At 40.1% G+C, this 22,511-nt stretch overlaps 1 protein-coding gene across 1 annotated transcript in view; it reads left to right on the top strand.

Annotated features, from left to right (window-relative positions):
• AKAP19 (A-kinase anchoring protein 19) overlaps positions 1–22,451 on the top strand; it is a 48,409-nt gene extending 25,958 nt beyond the window's left edge. Inside the window, exon 5 of the mRNA XM_077885141.1 lies at positions 18,564–22,451. Within this exon, the coding sequence (XP_077741267.1) occupies positions 18,718–19,005 (288 nt within the window). The 5' untranslated portion in view covers positions 18,564–18,717 and the 3' untranslated portion in view covers positions 19,006–22,451. The remainder of the gene's footprint in view (positions 1–18,563) is intronic.
• Positions 22,452–22,511: the final 60 nt, after the last annotated feature.

The following is a 22,511-nucleotide window of genomic DNA, read 5'->3' as shown; positions in this document are numbered from 1 at the left end:
GTTAAGAAATGAGGAGTCTAAGGTGGTAGAGACTTAGGGCTTCTGTCCTCAGCCCCAGATGGAACTCGGTGATCCAGTCCCATCTGAGCAGGCAGTGCAGGCAGTTCTGCATCTAGGTTAACTAGATCATCTAGGCCTAACCGCCTTCTAGGAAGGAGATACACCCCGGGTGGCTACAAACCTCAGCGCCCCCAGCACCCCCACATGGCTACCAAGGTGGGCTTTACTCATCCTTTAATGATACAGTCAGAAATTTCTTGAAGGTGAACATGTTTTCCTCTTCTGTTACTTTACGCCCCCCTCCAGTTTCCACCTTGCTGCTCTGTAGGGTTGCGTCTTAATTGTGGCTCCATCGTACCAGCTGTACCTTCTCTTTTTATGTCCCCTGCGCGTTTGGTGAGTTTGTTCAGCAGACATTCAAGTTATTGATGACATAAGAAACGGGTCCTTCTGCCATGGGAGCTTCTCTGGGCGAGTGGCACGGTGGAAAGTGCTCCTCAACTGTTGGAAACTGGTTTTGGAGCTTGGCGGTGATGCTCAGGAGCTTTGTGAGCTTGAGAAACTTATTTCCCAGATTAATAAAATAAGGGTAGGAACTTCTCCCTTTCGGGGTGCTTGTTAAAATTCAAAGTAATGTACCCAGGGAACCCAGCGCAGCCCTGGTTGGGGACATACCTGGCCTTTGGGATGTGCTGCTGAGACAAACCAGTGCGCTGGCCTCTGTGTTTATCAAACTATTCCTGCCTATAGGTCAGTCTTCTTCGTAAGACATCATGAGAAAAATGTTAATCAAATGTTTTGCTAAAAATAAACATCTTGAGTATCCCTAACCTATCACAAAAGTAAATGATGTTAGTTTAAAAATGACTAATTCTTAGTGAATTTGTAAGTATCTGAAATAGGAAGAGCCTTTACTTATAGACTTAATTTATTGCTTATAAATTAAAAGTGAAATGAAGGATGTGTTAGGGAGGTGATTTTTTCCCCTAATCTTCTAGGTTTTTGGCTGATAAATTGATATAAGACAGATTGACAAATAAAAAATAAAAATAAAAATAAACAGATTGACAGGAGAAAAACAAATTTAGTTATATCTGTACAAGAGGATGAGCACTGGGTGTTATACTGTATGTTGGCAAATTGAATTTATTTATTTTTATTTTTTTTATTTATTTTTTCATTCATTCAGAGAGAGAAAGAGAGAGACAGAGACACAGGCAGAGGGAGAAGCATGCTCCATGCAGGGAGCCTGACGTGGGACTCCATCCCGGGTCTCCAGGATCACGCCCCGGGCTGTAGGCGGCACTAAACCACTGCGCCACCGCCACCGGGGCTGCCCAGCAAATTAAATTTAAATTAAAAAAAGTTAAAAAAATATCTGTACAGGAGCCCCATAAGAGTACGACACCCAGTAATAAGTGGGGCAGGTGAGGCTATCTGCCATCCTGAGCTAAGGGATAGTATGGGGTCCGAGGTTAAAGGAGAGGTGGGTAATTGCCAGGATGATACACGAGCAGGTATTTGGCAATCAGATGTTTGATCTGTCCTATAGATAGAGTTATAGATATATGGAAGGGAACTTTTATCTGAATTACCCTTTTCTAAACCAGGCCCCTATCTCAATTCTTTTAAGTAGTTAAAGGGGAGATCAAAGTTTTCCTTGAATCCGATGCGTCTTGATTGCCCTCAGCTCACAATTATCTACAAGCCACAGTGGCCTAACTCGGTGTCGTGTGTTCTGCTCCCCTTCAGGTGTTTCACGAGGGACTTATAGTAACAAAAACTAAGGAAGCTGGGGAGGCGCTGGCCCCGGGGAGTGATAGAGCCCTGTGACCTGGGGAATGAAGGCCCGGCCTAGACAGCTTCTAATTCACGACAGCTTAAGCACTGCACTGGCCAAACAGGACTCCAACCCAGCACTACCATGAGTGGCCTTTGCTTTCACGTGCCCCGAAAGAAATAGAGCTCTGTGTAGTTACCAACATCTAACACGCTTTGAAGCACATGGATATTTAATAAATAGCTACAATTTATTTAGCATTTATTAAGCACCTTGATGTAAGAACTGTTCTGCGCAAAATAACAAAAGGAGAAATGGCTGCTGCTCTTGAGGAATATTTAATTAATCTCACTTGGGGAGACAGCACTTAGAAATTAGACCAAGTGGACATCACCTCAAGAAGAGAATTCTAAGGCTTGGAGGAATTCCAGGAGTCTGCGTACAGGAGATGGGGCTTCCCGAGCCATGAAGATAGTATGGATTTGGTTCAACAGGGAGGAGGGAGGGAGTGCTGCGGGAAGATGAGGGAGAGGCGGTGCGTTTTCACAAAAGGAAAGCTGGAAAGAGGAGAATGAGCGTGGCCGTGTGCAGTAAGGAGAGCAACTTGATGGGAGAGGAAATATCCTTGGATTAGTGAGAAATTGAATCCAGTAGGTAAAAAGAGGGCTTTAAAAATGTACGAATTAGATGTCCCTCTGCCCCTGCCTCACCCCCCAGCCCCCACCCTGATAGGAACTCTACAATGACTCCTCAGGACTGTGGTATCTATATCATGAAAGAATGATCGGACTTTAAATAGCAAAACCTTCTGAATTCATGATCTTTTGACCTCGAGTCCAAGTGGATTTGTGTTTTCCCATGTCTCCACATAAGAATAATAGTTCTTGTAAGTATTCAGAAGTATGCATACTGCTATCTGGAATTTAATTCAGTGCATAGCACTTAACACAATTTATTATTTATGCCTCCTACTTGGTCTAAAATACTTGGTTTCACTATGCAACATAGACTGATCTTGAATTTGAAGGGAAGGAGAAAAACTCTTCCTCTACCCTTTTAGGTTCATTCGCTGGGTCTGCAAATCAAACGGTTAATAGATTCACAGGAGAGAACAAAAACATTTAATTACCCATGTGCCCAAGGGAGTCGCAAAGAAATGTGCTTCAGGGAAACAGAGTTGGAGACTTATGTATCATCTTAAGAAAGGGTGATAAGTTGTGGGAAAGAGGCTAGACCTTGGGGCTTGGGGCTCCTGGGGATAGACGTAAGTAATGGGAAAGTGACTAGGAAATGTATGATAAATAAGGATTGTTAAGCAGATAGACATTGTCTAATTATCTCTGGAGTAGCTCTCCTCTTTGTATAGGAGATGGAGACACCTTTACAAAGGGAAATTTATGCCCCGCTTTTTTACAAAAAGGGGGTGCAAAAACTAATTGCCGTTGGCTCAAAACAATCCTTATGCCGCATTTTGGGATGGCAAACTCTGATCTCCTTCAAATTCCTCAATGGCATTTGAGGTAAATAAAATTTAATGACTCAGAAAAAATGTCACTTAAGATAATTTGATCCATTAAAGTGACTAAGATTTAGGTTTTTTGGGCCAACCTTGACTAGAAACTACTTATTAAAGTTCAGGCTTGAGAAAGGCAAAGTCTGCGCCCTCCGTGAATTCATAGGCATGTGAGGGACAGACAAATATACCATCCATCCCAGTGGAAGCAGTGCATTCACATTGTCATAGAATTACAAGGATTGACATTTTTAGGATTATTTTGGAGTATATGGCTTCTACTTTTGAGATTGGGGAATCTCATATGTTTCTTGTGGGTTGGACTTTTGTGAATGGGATTAGGAGAACTGTTCAGAACCTGGAAGTATGAGTTTTCCAAAACAATCAGCTCAAATGCCAGTTTCTCCTTCCTTTTCAATTTTTCTTACTTCCTCTTACCTTATGATCAATTCGGTAATGATCTTATATTAATATAGTAGCAGAATAGCTACTGCATTTCTCTAATGCTTTCTGTTTTTCCTGACCACAATCGAAGGAGGAATTTGGGGCAGGAATTACTACCCTAGTTTAGAGACTAGAAAACAGAGAAGCAAAGAAAAATGCCTGTGGTCACATTGCTAATTAAATTCCTCTACTCTTATCCAGTTAAAAGCCATTTGAAGAAATTTTATGAAAAAAAATCATTGTTCTTTTTTTTTCCCCTGACTTTTCTGAGCTTTAAATACAGATTTGCTAAACATAGCTAATGTATAGCGTCTACATATTTCTCTTCACCGGCCCAGTGAAGTTTAAAGAAAACTGTGAAAAACAGACTCAACCCACTGATTTTGAGGATAAACTCATTTTGTCTAGTGGAACCTTTCTTTTGAGTTTGGTATTTTATGATATCAGGGAGTCATTTTCTTCAAAATTAGTTTTTAAATTCTAGTATAATTAATGTTTAGTGTTTTTTAAAGATTTTATTTATTCATGAGAGACACAGAGAGAGAGACACACACACAGAGAAGAGCGTTTTATTAGTTTCAGGGGTACAGTATAGTGATCCAACAATTTTATACATTAATCAGTGCTCATTGTGATACCCTTACCTATTTCACTCACCCCCTACCTCACCTCTGATAAGCATTCATTCTCTATAGTTAAGAGTCTGGTTTTCTGTATATGTTTGTTTTGTTTCTTGAATAGCACATATGTGTGAAATCACGTGTTGTCTTTCTCTAAATGCTTCATCTCACTTAGCTTTATACTCTGTACATCCATTGATGTTGTTGCAAACGGCAAGATTTCACTCCTTTTTGTAGGGAGGTAACACTCCATTGTACGTACATACACCACATCTGCTTCATCCACTCATCTATTGGTGGACGCTGAGGTTGTTTCCATATCTTGGCTATTATAAGTAGCTATAAAATAGCAATAAACATACGAATGCATGTATCTTTACAAATTAGTGTTTTTGTATTATGTGGGTAAATACCCAGTAATGGTGTTACTGAATCATACGGTAACTTTCATTTTAATTTATTTTTGGTTTTATTTAAATTCCTGAGGAACTTCCATACTGTTTCCCAGAGTGGCTGTACCAGTTTGCACTCCTACCAACAGTGCACGAGGGTTCCTTTTACTCCACATCCTCACTAACACTTGTTTCTTGTGTTTTTTATTTTAGTCATTCTGACAGGGGTGAGGTAGTTTTGATTTGCATTTCTCTGATGATGACTGATATTGAACATCTTTTCATATGTCTGTTCGCCATCTGTATGTCTTTGGAGAAATGTCTCTTTATGTCTCCCTGTTTTTTAAAAGGGATTTTTATTTTTTGGTGTTGAATTGTGTAAGTTCTTTATGTATTTTTGATATAACCCCTTATCAAGTACGTCATTTGTAAATATCTACTCCCATTCAGTAGGTTCTTTTTTAGTTTTGTTGATTTTTTTTTCCTTTGCTAAATAGAAGCTTTTTCTTTTGACGTAGTCTCAGTAGTTTATTTTTGCTTTTGTTTCCCTTGGCTCAAGAGACCTATCATCTAGAAAGATGTTTGTTGTTATGGCCAATGTCAGACAAATTACCTCCTGTGCTCTTTCCTAGGATTTTACAGTTTCAGGTCTCACATTCAGGTCCTTAATCCATTTTGAGTTTATTTTTTGTGTGGGGGGTAGGAAAGTGCTCCAGTTTCATTCTTTTGTATGTACCTGTCCAGTTCTCCCAGCATCCTTTGTTGAAGAGATTGTCCTTTTCTCTTTGGATATTCTTGCCTTCTTTGTCAAAGATTAATTGACCATATATATGGATTTATTTCTGGGTTTTCTATCCTGTTGTATTGATCTATGTATCTGTTTTTGTGTCAAAATATCACAGCTGTTATACTGTTATACAAGTTATACTACAGCTTTGTAATATAACTTGAAAACTGGGATTGTGATACCTCTAGTTTTGTTTTCCATTTTCAAGACTGCTGTGGCTTTTTGGAACCTTTTGTGATTCCATACAAATTTTAGGATTGTTCTAGTTCTGTGAAAAATGCTGTTGGTATTTTGATGGGGATTAAATCTACAGATCGCTTTGGGTAGTGTAGATGTTTTAACGATATATGTTCTTCCAATCCATGAGCCTGGAATGTCTATTTGTATCATCTTCAGTTTCTTTCATCAGTGTTTTATAGTTTTAAGAGTACAGGTCTTCCAAACCTGTTCAATTTATTCATAGGTATTTTATTATTTTTGATGGAATTGTAAATGTGATTGTTTTCTTAATTTCTCTTGCTGCTGCTTCATTATTAGCGTATGGAAATGCCCCAGATTTCTGTATGTTGATTTTGTATCCTGCAACCCCACTGAATTCATTTATCAGTTCTGATAGTTTTTTGGTGGAGTCCTTAGGGTTTCTATCTATACTATCATGTCATTTGCAAATAGCAAAATAGCAAAAGTTTTATTTCTTCCTTACCAATCTGGATGCTTTTTATCCCTTTCTCTTGTCTAATTGCTGTGGCTAGGATTCCAGTAATATTTGAATAAAAGTGGTGAGAGTGGACGTCCTTTGTCCTGTTCCTGACCTTAGGGGAAAAGTTCTCCATTTTTCACCATTGAATTGTTAGCTGTGGATTCTTTTCAAAGAAACAGCTTCTGGTTTCATTGATTTGTTCTATTGGCTGTGGGGTTTTTTTGTTTGTTTGTTTTGTTTTATTGTTTGTTTGTTTTTAGTTTCTATTTCACTTATTTCTGCTCTAATCTTTAAGATTTCCTTCTTTCAACTGACTTTGTTTGTTCTCCTTTTCCTAGCTCCTTTAGGTGCAAAGTTAGTTCATTTGAGGTTTTTCTTGCTTCATGAGGTAGGCCTGTATTGCTATAAACTTACCTCTTAGAACAGCTTTTGCTGTGTCTCAAAGATTTTGAACTGTTGTATTTTCATTCTCATTTGTTGATGGTTTCTTAAGAAGTTTGAAGCTATTCATTAATCTTTCCCCTACCCACCACATTTTGGGTATATGGTATCATCCTTTACAACTTTTTATTTTGTGATTCCCTTGGCTGATATTTATAGATATCCCTAATTTTGTTGCTTTTGTGCTTCCTACTTTTCCTATTCCTACTTATGGTTTTTTTCTTTCTACTCAGTCTCTTTTAACAGTTCTTGTAGGGCTGGCTTAGTGGTCATGAATTCCTTTAACTTTTGTTTCTCTGGGAAACTCTTTATTTCTCTTATTCTCTTATTCTGAATGATGGCCTTGCTGAATATTCTTGGCTGCAGGACTTTTTCCTTTCAGCACTTTGAATATATCATCCATTCTCTTCTGACCTGCTAAGTTTTTGCTGAAAAATCAACTGATAGCTTTATGGGGTTTCCCTTACATGTAACTGTTTTCTTTCCTCTTGTTGCTTTTAAAATTCTCTGTCACTACTTTTTGCCATTTAAATTACCACATGTCTTGATGTGGACCCCCTTGGGTTGATTTTGTTGAAGGCTCTCTGTGCCTCTTGGATCTGGATTTCTGTCTCCTTCCCCAGATTCAGGAAGTTTCCAGCTATTATTTCTTCAAATAAATTTTCTGTCCCCTTCACTCTCCTGGAATTCCTATAATGCCAATGTTACACTTGATGGTGTTGCTAAATTCCTTTCATCTATCCTTGCTTTTCTTCTTTCTCTGTCCTGTTCAGCCTGATTGCTTTCCATTACTCTGTCCTCCGGGTCACTAATCCATTCTTCCACTTCCTGCAGTCTACTATTTATTCCTACTAGTGTATTTTTAATTTAAGTTGATGAGTTCTTCACTCTGATTCATTCTTTTTTATGTTTTCTATCTCTGTTGTAGATCTCACTGAAATCTTCTCTTTTCTCAACTCCAATAGGTATCTTTATGACCATTACTTTAAATTTTCTATCACACATATTATTTATTTCCATTTCATTTAGTTATCTTGGTGTGATTTTATCTTGTTCTTTCATTTGATATATTCCTCTGTCTTCTCATTTTTTTTTTTTTCTAAATCTCTGTGTCTATTTCTTTGTGTTAGGAAAGTCAGCTATGTCTCCTGGTCTTGAAAGTAGTGGCCTTATGAAGAAGAGGTCCTGGAGTGCCCTGCAGTGCAGTGTTCCCTGTTCACCACAACCTGGCACTCCTGGGATGCCTCCTATGTGTGTTGCATGCACCCTGCTATTGCGGCTGAACCACATTTGCCTTCAGTGCAGTAATCTGCAATGGGTCTCTTTCCCTGTTGTGGGCAGGGCTTGCTCCCTCTGTTATTAGTGCACCAGTCTGGGGCCACCTTGAGCTTGAATTGGGTCAGATCAGGCATTTACCAGGACTGCAGTAGCACCAAACTGCAGGGCTTTTGTTGGGAGGTGGGGCCTGCAGTCAGACCAGCCATCTGCCCCTAGCCCACTGCTGGTGTCCCAGTTAGACTGATGTGTGTGATAACTTCTTTTCTTCCCAGGGCAGAAGTCACTTTGGAGTGGAGCTGGCCCCTGTTGGGGATGCTTGCACAATGCTTGGGGCTCTGCTTTAGATGGACTCCTGCCCAGGGCAGGTCGGGTGGGGCAGGTCCATAGAAGTATGTGGGAATCTGATGGGTGGTGTTAGCAAGGTTTGCACTGGCCTGCTGTGGGAGGAGACCAGAGACCCTTTTCAGAACTCCTGTGGAGGATGGGCTGAAGAGGGTGGGACTGCAGAAGAACGCAGGATTGGGACATGCTATTAGCAAGCTAGGTTAGAGAATGTTCATATAGGTCCCTGCAGGTGTCTGTATGTCTGGGGGGGGGTGGTGGGAGGAAAATGGTGCCTGCCAGCCCTTTTGTTCCTAGAGGAGCCTCCTGCACATCCCTGTCCCTCCAGCACATGTTCTGAGATCAGTGTAAATAAACCTTCCTACGTACCTGAGGCACTTGGCAAGCTGCTGCTTCTGTGCTGTATGTCCAGACTGTCTATTGTACTGTCTCTTTGGGGATGAAGACTCAGTGTCCTCCTTCCTCCTGGGTTTCCCAGAGCCAGACCAGCTGATTTTTAAAGTTCTAGGTGTTAAGCCCCACTGATTGTAAGAACTTGCAAAGTTAAACCCCTCTGGCTTTCAAAGCCCGATGTTGTGGGGATTCATCTTCCCAGTATGGATCCCCTGCTTCGGGTGCCTGAAGACTCTTGCCTCTGCACACCGTAGCATCTCTCCCTCCTGTGGACAATCTTGTGGGTCAGCTTGGTTCCTGACCCTGTCTCCCTCCTTTCAACCATTTTTGATGTGGCCTCTTCTCTATGTGTGGCTGTGAAGAGTCTGTTCTGCTAATTTTTGGGTCATTTTGGGGGTTACTTTTATTGATGTGGGTGCTATTTAAATGTATCCATGGGATGAGGTGAGCTTAGGATCCTCCTATCCTGTCATCTTCCCTGAAAGCCTCAAGGTGCCTTTTTTTTTTTTTTTTTTTTTTTTTTTTAAGAACCTGGACCAGGATCTTGGATGACCTACCAGTCTACACTCAAAGAAATGAGAAATGGCTTCACAAAAAAAATAATTTTATCAAACCCTAAAATATCAAACAACTTATCCCGTCCTCCTGTACATATAGTGTCAGGATTAAGAAGCCCACTTCACACTGCACATGGACAGGCCCGCCCCGAAGCTCATGGTGGTAGTGTAGGATGGAAGCCTCGGGAATACTTAGCTAAATCACAGATGATCGACACTGAATTTATGGGACATACAGGAGTTGCTCAGCTGTTTAACATTGTGATTTATCAACCTTGATCTTTAGGAGCCCGTGCCATGGAAGGCATCTGTCATTTCTCCTCACAAACGTGTGCCTGGTTCTGACCAAGTTGGCATTAGTTTAACTCTCTCACTTGACTTAGCCTGACGGCTTCTTAAAGACAAACCAACAAACTTAGATGTAGTACAGCCCTATTTCTTCTGCTAATTAAGTACTTGGATTGGTGGGTCCAGTGCTGCTCTATTCACAAAGTGGTGAATCTCAAGTTAGTGTTAAATCTGGGTTTGGAGCAGCTAAAAAGTATTATATTAAGTTTGACTTTTTAAAAAAGACATATGTCTGATAAGAATAGTATGTGTATTTGAAAGCATTTGGGAAGAAGAACACTTAAATTACCTGTAATCCCACCATCCAAAGAGCAACTCTGTTTTCTTGTATTTAATGATATGCTTTTTAAAGCCTATAAATCTTAAAAATTAGAATCGTACATGTGTATTTTCCTGCTTTTAAAAATGATCAATTCTGAAGACTTGGATAATCTTCTGATCTTTGTAAACTTTTCTACCACATTTTATGAGGCAGGTTGTAATATTTTCCATGTTTGGTGTCTTTTTTTAAGCTAATAATTATACTTAAAAATCATATGATATTACAAGATAGGTTTTATAACAGTCTTGAAAATATTTTCAGGGAATGGAAATGTAGGAAATTACTGCTTCAAATAACAAATATGTGAGTCCACAGTACATGTTTTTAAACAGTGTTTTTGTTATTAGGAGCCTAAATTTTTTGTTTTGCCACGGATAAATAAACCACTTTACTAGTAATTTAAAAACTTAACATGAAATATGGAAATATATTTCCTCATGTTACTAAGTATTCTCTTTAAAAGTATTTATTTATTTAGTTAATTAGTTAGTTATCTATTTATTTGAGGCAGGTGGGGCAGAGGAAAGGGCGAGCAAGAGAGAGAGAGAGAGAGAGAGAGAGAGAGAGAGACTCTTAAGCAGGTTCCACACTGGGTGTAGAGCCTGATGTGGGACTCAATCTCAAAACCCTGAGATCATGACCTGAGCCAAAATCAAGAGTCAGATGCTTAGATGACTGAGCCACCTGGGCACCCCAGAAGCTACCATCAATATATTATGAAATACCCTAAAACTAAGTGGCTTAAAATAACAAACATACACAGTCTCTGTGGATCATGAATTTGGGTGCAACTTAGCTGAGTGCCCCTCCATCAGAGCCTCACACAGTTGTCAGCTGGAGCTATGATCTCACTTGAAGGCTTAATTGGGTTCTATACCCACTGCTGTTCACAGATTTCCCTCAACTCCTTGCCTCATGGACCTCTCCACAGGGCTTCTCACAACACAGAAGCTGGCTTCCATCAGAGGAAGAGAAGTATAAGATAGGAGCCATGGTCTCCTTGAAATTTAATCTGGGAAATGACATCCCATCACTTTTGCTATACTCTGTTGTTAGAAGCAAATCATCAGTCCTACAAAGATAGGGAATTAAACAAGGGATGGGAATTCTAAGAGGTGGAGATTACTGGGGACCATTTTAGAGGCTATCTACCATAGTTATTTAATAGTTACCTAATATTCCAGGACGTAGGCCTGTGATAATAAATCTCATATCATTGTATATGTAAGTTATTTTCAATTGTTCTAATTATAAAAAGACTACCATGAAAAATTTTATGTATAAATTGTGGTTGTCAACTCTGATCACTTCTTTTAGATTTCTGAAAGTGGGATGTCTGGGCTAGAATTGTCATGCAACTGTTCAACCGGTTTACACGGCTGTGTTTGAGTGTTCATTGTACCCTATCCCCTTTAAGACAATTCTTTTGAAGAATGGGCTTGTAAAATAAATTATTCCATAAATACAGTTTATCTGATTTGGCACAGATCGTGAAATCTGAAAGGGAGGCAGTGTGATAGAGCCGTGAGATCCCTGAGGCCAGATTCAAAAGGTTTGAGTTCTAGAACCGGAGTGCAGTTGGACTCTCCTCATCGCTATTAAGGACACATGTGTCCCCAGGCAGCATGTTTAACCTGCTTACATACAGCTCTACATCGATGTACTTTATAAAAGGTAGAAAAGTAATTCCTTTCTGTTGCATAAAATAACCATAAGACACCGGGGAAAGAGTAAAGGGGAAAGTGGAAATGAGAAATGCTCAATGGAAACAGATAGATGGAGGTGCCTGGGGGGCTCAGTCACTTGAGGGTCCAGATCTTGATTTCTGGCCCAGGTGGTGATCTCACCGTCATGGGATTAGGCCCTGAATCGGGGCCCTGCTCAGCAGGGAGCTTGCTTCTCTCCCTGCCTCTCTCCCTCTCTGTTGCCCCTCCTCCATGCTCTAAAATAAATCTTTAAAAAAAGAGAGAGAGAGAGATAGGCGCCTGGGTAGCTCAGCGGTTGAGCGCCTGCCTTTGGCCCAGGGTGTGATCCCAGGTCCCAGGATCAAGTCCCGCATCGGGCCCCCTGCAGGGAGCCTGCTTCTCTGCCTGTGTCTGTGTGTCTCTCATGAATAAATAAAATCTTTAAAAAAAAGAGAGAGAGAGCTAGATGGACAATTCACTGTGAAAAGTTCCAGATACTTGGTTATGATTTGTAACCTACAGTCTACTCCGTCGCTGTCTGTAGGGGTCCACTGTGCTGTGCTTTATTGCACTTCATAGAGCATCGTGATGTGCAGACTGCACTAGGTTTAGGGCTGAACAGTCATTTTTCATTCGTTTTGGTTTCATGTTCTAATTCAAGCTCAGATTCCTAGTTTCAGCTACAGGGTCTGCAGGATAGTCCAGCTGTGACAAAACAAGGACAATAGTCTGACCTTGTTGCCTTGCTCTTCAGGCCCACCCGCCTCCATTCAAGGACAGCTGCTTGAGCAACGAGCTTCAGGACTTACTGCGCCTGACTCATGCGTCACGAGTGCAGTTGCCCACCTGGCCGGGGCATGGCTGACAGGGAAGCAAGTACAAGGAACTCTCCTTTGTCTACGTGGGCCTGTGTGCGTTGGGGTCTGGGGAGTGAAGGAGAGGGTGTGGCAGGAGGAGAGGCCCCTTATGTCTTATTCAGCTGCCTCGGGCATGAACAAAAAACGGCCACACCACCTGTGAAGGCAAAGATACATAGGGGCCTTCTCTGGAAATCTCCACTAGTGACAGCCTGGGATAAATTGTCATCTTGTTCTGATTCTCTCTGTTTTGTTCAATAAGCTTGAGAGCACCTACAGACGCTGGCCCTGAACACATCGTAGAGGCTCTACAAACTGGCTGGATGGTTAAAGAATATTCTCACAGCTCTTTCTTTTAAAGACTTTGTCCACGCACTCATTCCTTCAGAGCCCTGAGTTGGAGGAGGAGCAGGGGGGGAGTCTCAAGCAGGCCCCACACTGAGGGGAACACGGGGCTCAGTCTCACGGCCCTGAGAGCGTTGCCTGAGCCAAACACCAAGTCGGATGCGCCACCCCAGGCAACCCTCGCTGACAGCTCTTGATGCATCTGAAGATTCAGAAATATGAAAGGAGGGATTTTTAATATTTTTATTGAAGTATGGTCAATGTTGTATTAGTTTCAGGTGTACAACACACGCATGCCGCCACGCTGCACATTGCTCAGTGCTCACCATTGCAAGAGCAGTGACAGTCACTACACAGTGTTATACATTAGGGACTGTATTCCTTATGCTGTGCTTTTCATCTCCATGACATCTCTCACTGGAGGTTTGTACCTTCTATTTATTTATTTATTTATTTTCTATTTATTTATTTTTATTTTTTATTTTATTTATTTTTTTTTAGGCTTGTACCTCCTAATGGCCTTTATCATTTCACCCATCCTCCCCCTCATCTCTCCTCTGGCAACCACCAACTTGTTCTCCATATTTGAGAATCTGTTTTTTGTTTCTTCATTTGTTCCTAGGTCCCACATATAAGTGACCTCATATGGTACTTGTCGTTCTCTGACTTAACATTATAATTCCCCCTATGTCCATGCACATCATTGCAGATGCCGAGGTCTCGTTTCTCTTTATGGCTGAATAATATTCCGTTGCATATGCACGTATGCACGTATACATGTAAGTCACAGCTTCTTTATCCATTTACCTGCTGACGGACTTGGCTCTCTTCCATATTTGGCTATTGCAAACAATGCTACAATAACATAGGGGTGCAGGGAGCTTTTCAAATTAGTGTTTTTGTATTCTCTGGGTAAATATCCAGCAGTGTAATTACTGGATCATGTGGCATTTCTAATTTTTTTTTTAAGAACAGCCATGCTGTTTTCTGCAGTGGCTGCACCAGTTTACATTCCCACCGGCAGTGCACAGGGTTCCTTTTTCTTCACATCCTCACCAGCTCTTCTTTCTTTCTGGATTCTAGTCATTCTCTAGTCATACATGGCAATACTCCTTGTAGTTGTGATTTGAATTCCCTGATGATTAGTGATGTTGAGCACCTTTCCCTGTGTCCCTTGGCCTTGTGTGTGTGTCCTCTTTGGAAAAATATCTATTCAGGTCCTCTGCTCCCTTTTTAATCACATTGTTTCTTTTGTGTTGGGTTGTAGAAGTTCTTTATATTTTTTGGGTGTTAACCCCTTTCCAGATATATCATTTGCAAATATCTTCTCCTATTGAGGAGGTTGCCTTTTCATTTTGTTGATGATTTCCTTTGCTGTGTAAAAGCTTTTTATTTTGATGTAGTCACAGTATTTTGGCTTTGCTTTTGTTTCCCTTGCCTTAGGAGACATACCAACAAAAATATGTTTCTGCAGCTGATATCAAAGAGATCACTGGCAGGGAGCCTGGGTGGTGCAGTCAGTAAAGCATCTGACTGTCGGTGTTAGCTCAGGTCATGATCTCAGTGTCACGAGATCAAGCCCTACGCTGGGCTTTACGCTCACCGTGGGGTCTGCTTGAGACTTCTCTCCCTCTGCCGCCCGCCCCCCCAGCATTCTCTCTCTCCTTCTCTAAAAATAAATAAATCTTTCCTTTTGATTTCTTCTTTGCCCTGTGGGTTATTCAGAAATGTTATAGTTTCTAAGTGTTTGGAGCTTTTCTGGGTATTTTATTACCAATTATTTCTAATTTAACTCTGTGGTGTTTGGAAAATATACTCTAAGGTTCCAAGCTTTTGAAATCTTTTGGGACTACCATGTAGTTCATCTTAGTAAATGTTCTATATGCACTTGATGGGAATATGTATCCCACAGTTGTTGCATATATAGCCTTTTATAAATGTCAGTGAACTCAAGTTGAATCCTAGTGTTGTTCAAAACTTGAATTCCGCATTTTGTTCCTTTGGATATTCTCAGTTACTGAGAGAGCAATGTTAATTTCTCCCTTTAGCTCTGTCAGTTTTTCCTTCATGTATTTTGAAACTGCTAATAGTTACATATGCATTTATGATTAGCACATCTTTCTCATTAACACATAAAATATCCCTCTTTATATCTGGTAATCCTCCTGGTCTTGAAGTCTACTTTGACATTCATATAATCACAGCGACTTTTTTATGCTTCCTATTTGCATAGTGTATCCTTTTTAACCTCTTGCTTGCAACCTTTAAAGCAGGTCTCTTATAGTTAGCATATAGTTGGATTTTTTAGAGACTTTTTTTAGAGAAGCTTTAGGGTCACAGCAAATTTGAGCAAGCAGTACAGATAGCTCCTGTCCCCCAGCCCCCAAACATACAGCCTTACCCTCTATCGACGTCCCAGAGTGGTACATTTATTACATTAACATACAATCGTTACTCAAAGTCCATGGTTTACATTAGGGCTCACTCTTTGCTGTACATTCTATGGATTTTGACAAATCTATAATGGTATGTATCTACTACTGTAGTATCATCTGGAGCAGTTCACTGGCTTACAAATGCTCTATGGTCCACCTGTTCAACCCTCCCTCCTAACTCCTGGCAACAACCACTGGACTTTACGATCTCCATGATTTTACTCTTTTCAGAATATCAGAGAGTTGGAAAGATTGGCTTCTTGAACTTAGTAATAAGCATTATTTAAGGTTCCTCCTTTTCTTTCTATGACTTGATAACTCATTTCTTTTTAGCACTTAATAAAATTTCATTATCTGAATATACCACTGTTTATCTACTCACCTGAAGGACACTTTGGTTGCTTCCAACTTTTGGCAGTTATGAACAAAACTACTATAAGCATCCATGTGTTAGTTTTTGTGTGGACACAATTTTTCAATGCATCAAGGTAAATATCAAGGAGTATGACTACTGGTTCAGATGGTAAAATTAGGTCTAGTTTTATAAGAAACTGCCAAATTGCCTTCCAAAGTGCTTGTACTATTTTGCATTCTCAACAGCAGTGAATGAGTTCCTGCTGTTCCCCATCCTTGCCAGCATTTGATGTCATCAGTGTTTGGATTTTCACCACTTTAATAATGATATCTCAATGTTGTTTTAATTTGCAGTTCCTTAAGGTAGAATTTTGAACATCTTTTCATATGCTTATTTGCCATCCGTATGTTTCTTTGGTGAGATGTCTGTTCAGATCTGTTGCCCATTTTTAAGGACATTATATGCTCTCATTCATTTGGGGAATATAAAAAATAGTGAAAGAGAATAAGGGGAAAGGAGAAAAAATGAGTGGGAAATATCAGAAAGGGAGACAGAACATGAGAGACTCCTAACTCTGGGAAACGAGCTAGGGGTGGTAGGGTGGGGGTGACTGGCACTGAAGGGGGCACTTGATGGGATGAGCACTGGGTGTTATTCTATATGTTGGCAAATTGAACACTAATAAAAAATAAATTTATAAAAAAAGAAAAATAAATCAGGTTGAGTTTTGTACATTATACATAACCTTTGTCAGATATGCTTTTGAATATTTTTCTTAGTCTCCTAGCTTCTCATTTTCTTAACAGTGTCTTACACAAAGCACAAGTTTTTAACTTGATGAAGTCCAAAATCTCAATTATTTCTTTCATGGCTCAGGCCTTTGGTGTTCTATCTGAAAAGTGATTGCCACACCCAAGTTCATCTACATTATCTAATTTAACTCCTAGATGTTATCTTCTTAGGAGTCTTATAGTTTCATGTTTTACACTTAGATCTGTGATCCATTTTGAGTTAATTTTTGTGAAAGGTGTAAGATCTGTGTGTATATATATAACATTGTTCCAGCACCTGTTGAAAAGACTATCTTTGCTATTTGCGTCACCTTTGCTCCTCTGGCAAAGATCTGTTGACTAGGTTTGTGTGGGTTGGATCTTTTTAACTAGTCTGCCTTTTAGCTGAAATTTTTAGTTCATTTCCTTCCAAATTTTTGAAATGTATTTAAGTGAGCCACTTTGCTATTCTCTAATTGTCGCATTTTCCTTTTTATTCCTATATTATTCCTTTCCTGCTGCTTTCTGGGTTAAACATGTCTAATTCCTCATTAAGATATACTTTATCTTTTTAGTGGTTTCTCAGAATGTTCAGATTTTAAAAATCATTGTCCTGTTTTTCAGATTGGATATATCTATACACATATGTTCAAGTTCATTATTAAGTATCCATTAGCTCATATTTTCCTTTTAGTTCTTGAGTGTACTTTCTGCTTTATAATTTCCATTTCTCTGATGAAATTCTCTACTTATACACTCTTTATGATCATTTTGCCTTTGTTCTTGAACATATTTAAATAGTTTTACAGTTCTATTAAATTGTGTTAACTATCAAATACTGGGCCGTTTGGGGGTCTGTTTCTAGTAAGTTGGACACGGGACACATTTTCCTGCTTTGCCCCATTCATCTAGGATGGATATTGTGGATAATACCCTTGAAGGAGTCTGGATTATGTCACATATTCCCTTAAATGGTCTTGTTTTACTCTTTGTTGGAACTTAGTCCAGAATGGCCTATGGGGGGGCTAGCCTGTTTTTGTGAAGTTTTATTGGAATACAGCCACTGTCCCCCCCCTTTTTTTTAGGATTTTATTTATTTATTCATGAGAGTCACACACACAGAGAGAGAGAGAGGCAGAGACACAGACAGAGGGAGAAGCAGGCTCCCTGCAGGAGCCCGACGTGGGACTTGATCCCAGACCCCGGGGTCACGCCCTGAGTCAAAGGCAGACGCTCAACCGCTGAGCCCCCCGGGCATCCCTGCCCACTAGTTTTCATACTGTCTGTGTGCTTTTTATAGCTAGACTCCTCCCAATGGAGTCGCTTTGTATTTATCTATCCTTAAGTCCTACCTTAAGAGAAGTTTATTCAGTGACAGCTCCCAGGTGCGAAGCTTCGAGGGCACACAGAGAGCACGGCGACCTACTTGCTGACCAGACATCAAACAAGAGTGAAACATTTAAGAGAGGAAATCTTTAATCTGATTTTAATCTGAGCTTTTCATATAGTTTGATAGAGAGCATCTAATTCAGAAGCAAAAAGAGGTGGCTTTGCCACATCTAACTTGTGCTGCCTAAAGGCTGTCATTCTGTCTGAATTGCAGACGTCTAACCAGGTGACAGGCTTGACTTCAATAACAGTCCAAGACGTACTGAGGCTCCTGAGGTTGAGGCAGGAAAAAATGTTTTATAAGCTTGTTTCCCTCAACAGAACAAATCAGAGGTTGGCAAACATTTTCTATAAAGGGCCAGACAGTAATTATTTTAGGTATTTCAGGCCACATGGTCTCTGTCCAAGCACTCATCTCTGCCGCTGCAGCAGGAAAGGAGCCATAGACGACACATAAACAAATAGCACGGCCGTGTTCTAATACACTTAATTTACAAAAACAGGCAGCTAGAATTTGACCCAAAGTTTGCTGAACTCTGGTGTAACATAAATCAATCTGAGCTACCAAAAGTTTAACTGGGTTTTTAGTTTTATAAGATGTTCAAGATCTTGAGAAAAAGATTTTCCTGTTTTGTAAATGGCCAGTGTCACTGAGTGGTCATCTTTTCTTCCTATCGATAGGACAACGCTGTTGTTACCTCACAATGCCTCCAAGTGACCCAAGTGGCAAAGAGGACTGTTTCCACACGCTACCTGATCATACAGTAGTCTGCATTTGGTGACTTCAAAATGGAACTTTTCTTTTCACAGAAAACCACTACAGGTGAAGACTGGTAGAAGGAGACATTTTCTGAAGCGCCCGTGGAGGAGGAGCACTGGTTAGTGTCACAAGGACGAGCTCAGTCTTTGCCAAAGATGAAGTAGTCTTTGCTTCTGCTTCGCTTCCCGCAAAACTCTTCATAACATGGGCTGCATGAAATCAAAGCAAACTTTCCCATTTCCCACCACATTTGAGAGCGAGAAGCAACATGCAAGTGAAGAAAGCTTCATGTCCGAAGAGAGATTCCTACCCAGGATGCCTTCCCCAGATACCGTCAGAAAGGAAGCGAAGGAACCACCAGCGCCTAAAATTGTGATTTTCGAATTTGCACACCGCCTATCCCAGGAGATCTTGAGTGACGCCTTGAAGCAGTGGGCAGGCGAGAACATCAAGTACTATGACATCCCATACATTGAGAGTGAAGGGCCATGACGTCGTAGGAGGAGGAGAACTTTCTTGAATTGTGGGTAAAGCTGGTGCTAGTTTAAATACGTGAAATAGCAAAAACTGGTACGAATAAATACAAATAACTCCATTGGGATGTAAAAAAAAATGTCTATGATAATATCAAGAATATGGGAGTAACTAAAAATGAAATATATTAAGCACTTTTAGGTTAATAGCAATTTCTATCTGCTTGGTCTTGGATTTTAGTCATTTAAAGGGCTAAACATAGGTCCTACGCCACAGTAATCCGCTGTATAGCATATCACTTTCTTGCTGAGGCAGTAGTAGCATCACCAAAGAAATCAAATGGTCATTTTAAAGACACTCCTTTTAAAATAACTGTTTGTTAATTTACACACACACAAAAATAAGAGATAGGAAGGATTTTTCTTGAGATGCCTTGGCAAGGAAATAGCACTTAAGCTACAGTAATTAGTAGTGGGTCATTTATCCAAACCATTTGTGTCAAGGATCCCGACTTAACACAAATGATGAAGCAGTAGAAAGCAACCCCTGCAGAAGGAGTCTACCTGGAAACCTATCCTTAAGATATTTTTGCAGATGAAAAGCATTACTACCACCTTGAACCTTAGGGTTCCAGCTGTTACTGGATGACTTGAGACTTCATACATAACCCATCTGGACAAGATACTATTTACAGAAGTCCTGACATTAATGTTTATGGTATTGAATTAAGCAGCCCAGTGATATAACAAAAAGCAAGGATTTTTACAAATAGCAATCCAGTAAATTTTAAAATAACAGAAGCCCTAGTCGAGGTAGAGAGCAGAGCCTGTTCTCAGTGCTGCATGTGTATGAAGTTTTACAGCCTCAGAGGTGCAGAGGGTTGATATAATGGGCCCTCACCAGATTACTGTGGGACCAGTCTATGCACGAGGATGTACGGGTTGTATTATATATAACAGATGATTAAACACTCCTCCAAAGACAGTACTCATGTAGTTTCTCTATGGTATCAATGCCCGTAAGGCATTTACAGCCATATACTATTTTCTTAAAGTTGCCTACCTTTTTAGGGAAGCTTTTTTTTTTTTCTAAGAATTAAGTACTGTTTAAAATCAGTGATAACAAAATTTGAGAGAGGAAGATAGAAAACATAACCTTTAGAAAAAATGGGGACTTGGTCTCTAGAATGGTCTTTTCATCAATGGTCTTTTCATCAAGCAATGGTCTTGCTTCACTTTGAGTTTAGTTAGAAAGGGAATTATTTAAGTATGTGTGCATTAGATTCTTTTATTAAGATTCAAGAGACCCTTGTCACTGATAGCTAAAGGAAGGCAGAAGGTGACTTGTGACCTCTTTAATGAGATACATGCGTATTTGGCCTTGTAAGCAGGCAGAAATGCTACCTCTAATTTTAATACTTATACTTTGAAACCCACAATTGCATGGACAAAGAAAGTTCTTTGAAATGACTCATGTGCCATCTTTCAGTTGCCTTTGGACACCTGGTCATTCAGCTTTCATTTCGCTTAGTCCCAAGATCTGGACTGTCCTGTTGTCCTTGCAATCTAGAAACTTACAAAGTAGAAAAACCACCACCACCACCACCCCCCGTTTATTATATAAAGATCTGAAGTCCTAAGGCTATGGAAACAAAACGTTTTCTGAAAGTTGTAAACCGTATTTCCAGCTCATGAAGAAAAAATTTAGGTTTTTGAGTATACTAATGACTCAGACAAAAGCCTACATGTTGCCATTTCTCATTCATTTTATATCTCCCATCAGGCCACTTTTGCTGCAAAGTCATGTACTATTTAAGAGATATAATCAGATATATAACATAACGTCACGGGGAGAACACGAAGCAATAGCCACGGTAACTACATACACAGGCACATAGACTGTTGAGTTTTGTTACAGCTCAATATTTTAACCTCAGGTTCCTCCTGTCCCTGGGCCCCTAATTCCTGGGGGTGTAACAGGGATGCCAAATCCATGTCCAGCTAGAATTCTAATCTCTGTTGCCACCTTGACACCGTGGCAGTATGGTTTTGTCACCAAGCATCAACCCCTTGCTTCTGAGTCATTTTAACAGAGCATAGACTTAAAAAAAAAAAAAAAAAAAAAAAAAAACAGAGCATAGACTTATCTCGGAAATACACACTGTTCTATGTCAAACATGGGTGAGGAACCACAAGGCTTGCATAATCGGGAGGTAGTAGATAAGCCAAGTTGGAGGCAGGCAGGAAAAAGAACTAGGTAAACAGATTTGTGCTGCATGTGATAATTATCAAGATCTAGTTTGACCTTGATGACACGACAGATGAGAACATCTCTGATAGGAGAGTTGCCTTCATGCCTTCCCATCTAAGTATTGGATTTACTTCATTTTGAACTTTCACAAACAGTAAAAGAATGGAAGATCGAACTGAGAAGGGAGGAACATAATAAAGCAGAAGACCAAAAGAGTAATTAGCTACTGGAAAGGGAAACATTTGTCCCAACTTAGATCACACAGACTGATGAAAATAAGAGTAGTGGCCCAATTGTAAGGGAAAAGACACCAGAGAAAAGAGGCCCACGAGCTCGCACTCAGGTCGGGCTCCATCAGGAGACACTGCAAAGACAAGTCTTCGATGCTCTCGACTGAGGAAAGGGACAGAGTAGCAAGTTCCCTTCTTTACCACGGTGACTCCTGCCCAACCACTGATCTTTTCCCTTGAGAACATCAAGGATAGGGCCTGATGAGCCGCCACCAGTGAGATGAAGAACTTGCAGATGGCAACTGTAGACACAGCAGATAATGAGAGGAGATGCGCCAATTCCTCACTTAAGCCCACAAAAGTGCTTCACTGCTCCCTTCCGCAGGTAAAGGTCTCTTGTGGGCTATTACCTTCCAATTACAAGCTTCTGGTCCCAGAGTTCCCAATTTTCAGTTGCCTTACCTGTTTGCAAACTATCTATGGTCGTTAGCACTCAGAGCACAATTTTGAAGGAGATAATTATCTTGGTTCCAAAGGAATAATTTGTGTCAAATTGCCTTATTAGTATTAAAAACAGACACAATGAAGGAAGGAGGTAGCGTGACACTCCTATATCCTATTTAATATCATTGGCATTTTATGAGAAGAGGGAGCTATACTTTTGGATTATATAGTTTTAGAAAAAAGAGACACGTGATAATGTCAAGGAACAGTAATTTAAAAACAAAGTTCCAACAAGTATATTGTTTGCGTAATCATAATGTGTGATTCATCCTGTATTTGTGTGACCAAATAGGACGTGTCTTCCCTGGAGCAGTGGCCACGGGCTCAGACGTACTCCCTATCTTAATTTGCAGAACTGAAGTTTTGTTAGCTTATTCTCTTCCCTGTAAGACTTAGCTATGAAATGGTATATTTTTCTTCAAATATTTTTGTGAAAACATTTTTTTTCTAATCATTCAATAAAAGTCTAGTTGCAATTCACTAGCTGTGAGTTCTTACTAAAGCATGTTAACTCCTTTCTTTTTATTTTATTTTTTATTT

Source organism: Canis aureus, chromosome 36, assembly GCF_053574225.1.
Source record: "Canis aureus isolate CA01 chromosome 36, VMU_Caureus_v.1.0, whole genome shotgun sequence".
Classification (NCBI taxonomy): domain Eukaryota; kingdom Metazoa; phylum Chordata; class Mammalia; order Carnivora; family Canidae; genus Canis; species Canis aureus.
This window is presented reverse-complemented; position numbering and strand designations above follow the sequence as displayed.